This window comes from Solanum tuberosum, unplaced genomic scaffold, assembly GCF_000226075.1.
Source record: "Solanum tuberosum cultivar DM 1-3 516 R44 unplaced genomic scaffold, SolTub_3.0 scf00446, whole genome shotgun sequence".
Taxonomy (NCBI): domain Eukaryota; kingdom Viridiplantae; phylum Streptophyta; class Magnoliopsida; order Solanales; family Solanaceae; genus Solanum; species Solanum tuberosum.
In genome coordinates this window covers 337,858-347,146 of record NW_006239368.1, presented here as the reverse complement: position 1 = coordinate 347,146, position 9,289 = coordinate 337,858, and the positions used below count along the sequence as shown (strand labels likewise).

The window sequence follows — 9,289 nt, the reverse complement described above, 5'->3', positions numbered from 1 at the left end:
TGTCTAAATTTAGTTTTTTTGAGTTACCCATTGAATTTTTTTTTTCTTCTTTCTGGGTGATTGATTGATTGAAACTGTATGTTTTGTTAATTTGAGGGAATATGCAACATAACATTTTTGCAACGATGCGTAGTTTGAATATGATTGAAGGATGTAAAGGAACACAAATTTATGCTTTTAATCAATCTGGGAAAACCACAACTAATGGTTATGGTGGTGGAGGTGGGGTTGGTGAGAAATTTCTACAACATCTTCATGAGAGGGTAAGTTCTGTTAGGTCAAAGTCTAATAGGAATTACCAAGCTATGCAACCCAAAGATAATGTGAAATCTGCTGTTTTAGTTGAAGCTTTAGCTAGTTATGGCCTACCCCAAACTGATTTTATTGAACCCCAGATTGAATCTTATCTGAAATCTGTTAATTTTGTGGAGACGTTAGCTGATGTTTATCGTAGGATGGAGGGTTGTTCTAAGTTTGAGATATCAGGGATGTATCTTGAACAATGTGCAATATTTAAGGGGTTATCAGATCCTAAGTTATTTAGGAAGTGCCTAAAGTCGGGTAGAGAACATGCTGTTGATGTGCATTCTAAGGTTGTGCTTTCCGCGTGGTTGAGGTTTGATAGAAGAGAGGATGAGCTTATTGGTGTATCGGCTATGGATTGTTGTGGGCGAAGTATTGAATGTCCGAGGAGTTCTTTGGTGTCAGGGTATAATCCTGAATTAGCTACTGATCCTTGTTTGTGTCACCAGAGACCTGTACAAGATGAGGATACTGAAGTTTACATTGGAGATGAGGAATGTTCGACATCAATTAGTCATGATTATGAGGAGGAGGATTATGATATGTCATTTTGCATGGGGGAAGAAGAGATAAGGTGTAGGAGATTTAATATGGCTTCACTTTCGAGGCCATTTGAAGTGATGCTGTATGATGGTTTTATGGAGTCTCGAAGGGAGAAGATAAATTTTTCACAGAATGGAATTTCTGCAAACGGGATGAAAGCTGCTGAGATGTTCAGCAGAACGAAAAGTGTGGAGTCTTTTGATCCAGACACTGTCTTAGAGCTCCTATCATTGGCCAACAAGTTCTGTTGCAATGAAATGAAGTCTGCTTGTGATGCTTATTTAGCATCATTGGTTTTTGATATGGATAGTGCTATGTTACTTATTGAATATGGGCTGGAGGAGACCGCATATGTTCTCGTGGCAGCTTGCTTGCAGGTGCTATTGAGGGAACTTCCAAATTCAATGCACAACCCCAACGTGTCAAGGCTCTTCTGCAGTTCAGAGGGTAAGGACAGATTAGCTTCTGCAGGGCATGCTTCATTCTTGCTGTATTATTTTCTGACCCGAACAGCTATGGAGGAGGACATGAAATCAAACACAACTGTAATGCTCTTGGAAAGACTGGGAGAATTTTCAAGCATAGGCTGGCAGAAACAGCTTGCATTCCACCAGCTAGGTTGTGTGATGCTTGAAAGAAAAGAGTATAAAGATGCTCAAAAATGGTTTGAGGCAGCTGTTGAAGCTGGTCATGTTTATTCCTTAGCTGGCATTGCCAGAGCCAAGTACAAGCGCGGCCATATGTACAAGGCATATAAGTTGATGAACTCCGTCATATCTGACTGCACACCTTCCGGGTGGATGTATCAGGAGCGATCCCTGTATTGTCATGGCAAGGAAAAGATGATGGACTTGAGTACCGCTACTGAATTGGATCCAACCCTTTCTTATCCATATAAATTCAGAGCTATGTCAATGGTTGAGGAGAATAGAACTGAGGCAGCCATTTCTGAGATCGACAAAATAATTGGTTTCAAGGTCTCTCCTGACTGCCTTGAGCTGCGTGCTTGGTTCTTAATTGCCCTGGAGGACTATGAAGGGGCTTTAAGGGATGTCAGAGCACTGTTGACTTTGGATCCCCAGTACGTGATGTTCCATGGGAAATTGCAAGGTGATAAATTGGTGGAGCTGTTACGTCATACTGTTCAGCAGCGCAATCAGGCTGATTGCTGGATGCAACTATATGACAGATGGTCCTCTGTAGATGATATTGGCTCCTTAGGTGTTGTTCACCACATGTTGGCCAATGACCCTGGGAAGAGTCTCTTACTGTTCAGGCAATCTCTCCTTCTTTTACGGTATGATTTAAGTATATATTTAACTTTTTTATTTGTCATTGGCAAATCATTCCTGATCAGCTGCATGTTACATTGCTGGCTGTCTACATTGAATCACTTTAAGAAACTTGAAGCTCTTAACATTTACATCAATTGATTAACCAGAAAATTTGTGCAATTATTTTTTTGTATTGGTATTTGAACAATCTCTAAATGATCGATTAAAGTATGATCTCAATTCTCTATGTTAACAATTTTCTTAATCATAACTCTCAGTTCATTATAACAACTTTGCATCTTTGCATCGGGCAGTTGTCTTCTCATGCATGAGTAGCTCAAGTTGAATACCTGGCTGGAGTTTAGAGTAATGTTCTTTTGTGCTCCATGAATTCTATAAGACTGATTTGCAGTTTTATTTACAGGTTGAACAGCCACAGAGCTGCAATGCGTAGTCTGAGAGAAGCCCGAAACCAAGCTACCTCCGAGCATGAAAGGCTAGTCTATGAAGGATGGATACTATATGACACAGGTTATCGTGAAGAAGCTATTTCTAAAGCTGAAGAGTCCATCTCAATCCAGAGATCATTTGAAGCCTTTTTCCTAAAAGCATATGTTTTATCAGAAACAAATTCAGATTCTGAGTCATCATTGTATGTAATACAACTGCTTGAGGAAGCTCTTAGATGCCCTTCAGATGGTCTTAGGAAAGGCCAGGTGAGTGCTTCTTTCAGGAATATACAAATACATGACGTCTAATGAACAAATATTCACTCAAAAAGTTATATACTCCTGCAGGCTCTGAGTAATCTGGCAAGTATCTATGTAGATGTTGATAAGCTAGACAGTGCAATTGATTGCTACGTGAATGCCTTGACTATTAAGCATACACGAGCCCATCAGGGCCTGGCACGTGTTTACCACCTCAAAAACCAGAGGAAAGCCGCATATGATGAGATGACAAAGTTGATTGAAAAGGCAAGCTACAATGCATCAGCTTATGAGAAGCGTTCTGAATATTGTGATCGTGAATTGGCAAAAAGTGATCTTACAATGGCAACAAAGTTAGATCCCCTCAGGACATATCCATACAGATACAAAGCAGCTGGTAAGTTGCATCTTTTCATGCCATATGTAGTGAGGTGGAGTCTTATTGATTGTGGTCCTAGACGGCCCGTCTAGTTGCTTTTGTCCTATGTAATGATGTATAACTTCTTGTGCATGCTTATATATGAGTTTTCTTGTGTGGGCTATAGGTTGGTATGCATATTAAAAAAAGAGAAAGATATTAGTGAAATCCACTTGAATTCTGTCCCTTAACATGTGTAATGACAAAAAGTTAACTACTTGGTCAACCAAATCTTTCTTCAATTCCATGTATTCTTATGATTGCTTTGGGCGCACCGTCATTGTTGTTTGATTTAAAAAGAATCCGTCTTGTACAACCTAGTCTCCGTGCTACAAAGTGGACATATTTGGTAGCAGAGAAGAAATGTTCTTATTGAGGGAACTTCACTTGGCTGATGGGAGAAGCGACTTAAGTCTTTTGGCTGTTTTACTTGAAAATCGGACTAATGAGGAAAACAATCCAATCAGTGCGGTCAGTCCACCCTTCTGACGTGCGGGGGTCTGGACGGCCAGAGGATGACAGAGCAATCATGCCTTGCTCCCTCCTGACATCTATGTCTTAAAATATGGTCACTTTTACTTGGTTGCCAAACATAAATAAATATTTTTGCATCAGAATCTGAGAAGTTAGATCATTCAAGAGATCATTTCTGCTATTTGAAATCTTTATATCTCTTAGTTGATTGATTGGCTAGAGAAGTAATATCCTGTATTTGTATTTTCAGTTCTAATGGATGACCATAAGGAATCTGAGGCCATTTCAGAGCTAACAAAAGTCATAGCTTTCAAGCCCGACTTACACCTGCTCCATCTTCGAGCAGCTTTTCATGACTCGATGAATGAGCCTACATCTACCATTCGAGATTGCGCTGCAGCACTGTGTCTTGACTCTAGCCATGCAGATACACTTGAGCTTTATTCAAAAGCACGACAACGATCTAATGAATAACGATCAATGTGAAAGAGCAGATAAAATCATTGGCTTCTTCAGGATTGTTACTTTTTGGACAGTCAGTCACTGACTCACTTCTGCCTAAATTCTTTTAAGGTGCAGACAGGGCCAATACTAATTCATGTGATGATCCACTTCGTTTACACTTCAAGGAATTCATATGAGACTTCCAATGACCGCTACACATGGCAGCGACAAAAATCTTAAAAGAAAAGAAGAGTTAGAAATCAAAATCGTGATGGGAGGAAAATACTGAAAAGATAAAAAAGTGAGGGAAGTTGTAAATACAAATGCATTCTAACTCGAAATATTTTTGAACTTCATAGTGCAGAATGCTGCTGATTCTGTTTGTAACACTGCAAAGATAGGGTTCCTTCTGTATGTACATTGAACTGCAGCATCCTATGAATGTCTGGTACTCTGCTCAGTCAGAGTTTTTCCAATGTGATGATACTCTCTTGTTAAATTTTTTTCAGTCTCTTTATGTTCTGAATAGACACATAGCCAGAGTATGTCTCCAAAAGAGGATGCACTTAATTTTATTTTTTTTGTTTCTCATCCGACTAATCCAAATTCGTGCCGGGTAGTGATTTTTCCACACCCAGGGCTCGAAGCCGAGACCTTTGGTTAAGGGGGGAGCAGCCTCATCCATTGCATGACATCCTTTGGTGGTCTCAACAACAACATACCTAATGTAGTCCCACAAGTGGAGTTTGGAGAGGGTAGGATATACACAAATTAAACCTTACCACTCGATATAGTGTGTTCATCCTTATTGCAGTACTAACCAAAAAAGCTAGATTACACCAAATATTTTGCAACATATTTCTCCCCTATTAAACCATTTCAAATCGATTTCTCTTTTCACAATCATTCATATAATCTCAACAATACTTCAGATACAAGTAAAAATTATGTTCAAGATTGATGATTATTAAAATGAACTAGCTTGAGATAATCCATATACATGAAGCCATTCTACACAATATGAGTAGAAATATGTACCTGAGGTTTGTATGTATCTATGTTTTTTTCACAGAAGGATGGAGGATATTCTTGTAATGAGGATGGTCCCAATCCAAAGTTTTCCATGATTTTTCACTCATTCTGATAAATTCAAGATTTGGAGGAGCCCATTTCGAAGAGGAAGAGTAAATGGAAGTCTGTTCAGCTTCCCACATAACGAAACTGTTACACGTTGAATAGAACCACAAGTCATTCTTCCCTTTAGTTCTGGGTAAATAAAAAGCATCTGCAACTTTGGTAGAACAATAATAGGTGATGATGAGGTAGAGCTCGTCTCTTGCAGATCCTTACAGTAATTTCGCATTGCAACAGCCACTTAGGGATTAACTTCTTCATTTTATCACTGAATGAAACTTCAAGGCACCGGAGATGGGAAAAGGTTCTCTGCAACAGATCGAATGGAGCTCTGCATCTTTTACTTCATCCGCGCTATCCTTCCTTCGACTAATCAATACTTCCATCATTCTTTTTACTGTTTCTAGTTATTCCTCAAGTCCCATGTATGGATCCTATACATTTTTAATTTCTTTGAGGATTGATAATGCCTCAATCATCATAGTACTAACAAAACACAGGGGGGGAGCCAATATACTAGTTACAAGTCGACAAAACTCGGTAACTTTGGCTCAAACCTTGTATTTGTATCAAAAATTTCATCTACTACAACTCAAATAAGCAAAAAAGAGTTATGGTTTAAAACTCATAACATAACAATCCCGACTCCGACTCTGACTCTGTACATACATATATAGATAGAGAGAAATATAGCAAATATATATATGAGGACATATAATAGGCCAAACAATTAAAGCTCTAAAACATTGAAAAAAATCTCCTCAATTATTGTGCCAATACTAAATTGATTGAACTATAGGTCAACTCAATCTACATTGATTGTTTTATGTTAATGATATTAATTTTTTTATAAAGAAAGTTGACATATCACATAAAGAATACCACGAGGTACCAATTTTAAGATAGAAAACTAGATCAACATTGTCATTAGTGAATAATTTAAACAAGCTTCTTCCAAAACATACCACTTTAATTAGAAAAATTTAAAGTTGGAGTGTGACTTTAAAATTGTGAACAAGTATACAGATATCAAGTTATTATTTAAGTAATATAATGTACCTGCTATTTCCTGAAAACTAAAAAGTAATATCATGACCATGTAATAAGAAAAAAGATTTCAAAAGTCAGTTCCTTTCAAAGCATACAACTTAAAATATATCATATTAGTTAATTATATGTATTTGCCTAGATAAACCATAAAATATCAGATCATGTTCTATGTTCATTCTATTTTCAAATGTTTCTTTCTGAATGGAAAAACTTGTGCTTGTTAGGACGATTGTAGAGCCGAATAATATTAAAATGTTCATTCTACTCTTACATCATCAATTTTTATTTTTTTTCTTCTTCTTTAAAACTATGATACTTTTTTTTATAAAATCTATATAATAAATTTACCTATAAAAAAAGTTACTTTCAGGATGAAAAAAAGAAGAAGTGAAAGTACTAATTGGCGATTCCTTTTTTTTTTCCATTCACAAAACATAATTGATAATAGATTACATAACTTACATTTCCTTTTTCACAATTGTATTGTATCGATTACTTGTCAGATTAAGTTAATGATATGTGATGCATGCTTTGACTTCTAAGGCTAGCTTGACATGTCCTTTTGGTCGATTTTCAGTTGATTGCCTCAACCTATCGATTGAGTGAGTTGGAGAAGAAAGTCTTAGAAGCTGATTGAAAACCATAAGATTATTTGCATGCCTAAATTAAAAGATAGCACTTATTAATTAATAGTTTGTTTCATAAAGGTAAGATATGATTACCACAATCTCGATACAATAATATCGACATAATCTTTTATGAAAAAAAATGTGAATATTGCATGTTAGCTATAAGAACCGCCCTACATGACATCGAAAATATATGTGAAAATGAATTCCGTGAAAATATTAATAGTGATTTTCTTTATCTCTCTTTCTCTCATAACTTCGTCATCAGGAAATTTGATAGAAGATATTTGTCGAACGTCTAGTAACTTCAAAATATTCATTGACTCTCTTAGAACGGATCCTAAGAGTTCTTCTGTTGATAAAAAAGATTTGGTGCGTATTTTGCTTCAATAATGTTTGACAAAGACAAACAAATATTTATAATAAGGTTATAAGTCTACTAGAGAAAACAAAGGAACCACTTCTCAAGAAATGCCTTTGGTTGATGAAAAAAGGTTTGGTGCGTATTTTGCTTCAATAATGTTTAACAACGACAAAAAATATTATCTCCATATTCATTCTTTATGTCAATTATAATGTTCTTAATTTCCAAAAGAAGATTTATACTATTTTAAGTTAATGTTGAATTAGTTTCTTCCCAAAAGAGATATATCTCATAGAATATTTGAAATATCACATTTCTCACGAATATAGATATACAATATGAACTTACTATATTTAGAGAGATCTTTAGTTAATGGATAAGGCATAAGTACCCCTAGATTATAATCAAAATTTTAGAGACACGTCTAAACTTAATTAGGGTCCTATTACCCCCCCCCCCCATTCAAACTCATTTTTTTGAATTCTTTTTTTTTTGCACCTTTTGTGCTAACGTGGCACCTTCAGCCACCCAAGTTGACTATGTTTATACACACGCGCCTGCTACGTGTGTAGATATTTCTTCTTTATTTTTTTATTTTTTTTTTAAAAAAATATTCTTATTTTATTTATCTTGTATTTAAATTAAGTTAATACACATACTTTTTTTGCCTTGTATCTAAATTATTATTTTTTTACTTTCATTCATTGATTTTTCTCTTTTGTTTTTCTATTGATTTCATTTACTCTTTTTTATTTTCTTTGTATTTCCTTTTGATTTGATTTCAAATTTAATTCCAAATATCTTGTTTTTAAAATAAGTTATTTTCGAATGGATATCAAAATAAGTGTAGAAAATCAAATAAAACATATAAAATTAAACATTAAAATTATACACTTTTTAATTATTTTTTTAAAAAATACACATAATTCTTTAAAAAATAATTAAAAGTGAATATAAGAAATTAATGAAAGAAAAAAATAAAATTTTAAAGTGAGAAAGAAATTATAATAGATATTTTAAAGAAAAAAATGAAAAATAAAATAAAATATATATATATATATATATATATATATATATATATATATATATATATATATATATATATATATATATATATATATATATATATATATATATATATATATATATATATATATATATATATATATATATATATATATATATATATATATATATATATATATATATATATATATATATATATATATATATATATATATATATATATATATATATATATATATATATATATATATATATATATATATATATATATATATATATATATATATATATATATATATATATATATATATATATATATATATATATATATATATATATATATATATATATATATATATATATATATATATATATATATATATATATATATATATATATATATATATATATATATATATATATATATATATATATATATATATATATATATATATATATATATATATAAGTTTTAATATCAATAAATATGTGTACTACTAATTATAAAGTTTCACAAAGAAGATTTATAAAAATCAAATTATTGTAGAAAGACTATACAATGACATTCATTTGCACAGAGCTCATTTTTACACATTCTTTAGTGATGTTTAGGAAAAATCTAAATAATGTGGCATATTTGTGAGAATTCACTTATCACCATTTATGAAGTGTCTAAAAGTAAAATTTGATGCAGTATTTGGATCCCTACTAACATACTGATAGACGCCCATGTTATATGTCTCATTTAACAACACTAGGTCCTCTATTTTTGTACTCAAGATAATATGATTGGCGTTGAACAACAAATTAATTTGTCTGTAGATTCAATACATTCAATTCATCCTTTAGGATTTATAAGTTGTGTACGTAACTTTCCATTACCACTGTCTTAGAGAATTTTTCCCATGGTCTACCAAAAT

General features: G+C 33.2%; 1 protein-coding gene across 1 annotated transcript; it reads left to right on the top strand.

Moving 5' to 3' along the window:
* LOC102592538 (ethylene-overproduction protein 1-like) lies at positions 1-4,647 on the top strand. Its single transcript, XM_006363557.2, has 4 exons — positions 1-2,143; positions 2,545-2,836; positions 2,918-3,227; positions 3,973-4,647. Exons 1-4 carry the CDS (start codon positions 102-104, stop codon positions 4,194-4,196), a joined length of 2,868 nt encoding a protein of 955 aa, XP_006363619.1. The 5' UTR covers positions 1-101; the 3' UTR covers positions 4,197-4,647.
* Positions 4,648-9,289: the final 4,642 nt, after the last annotated feature.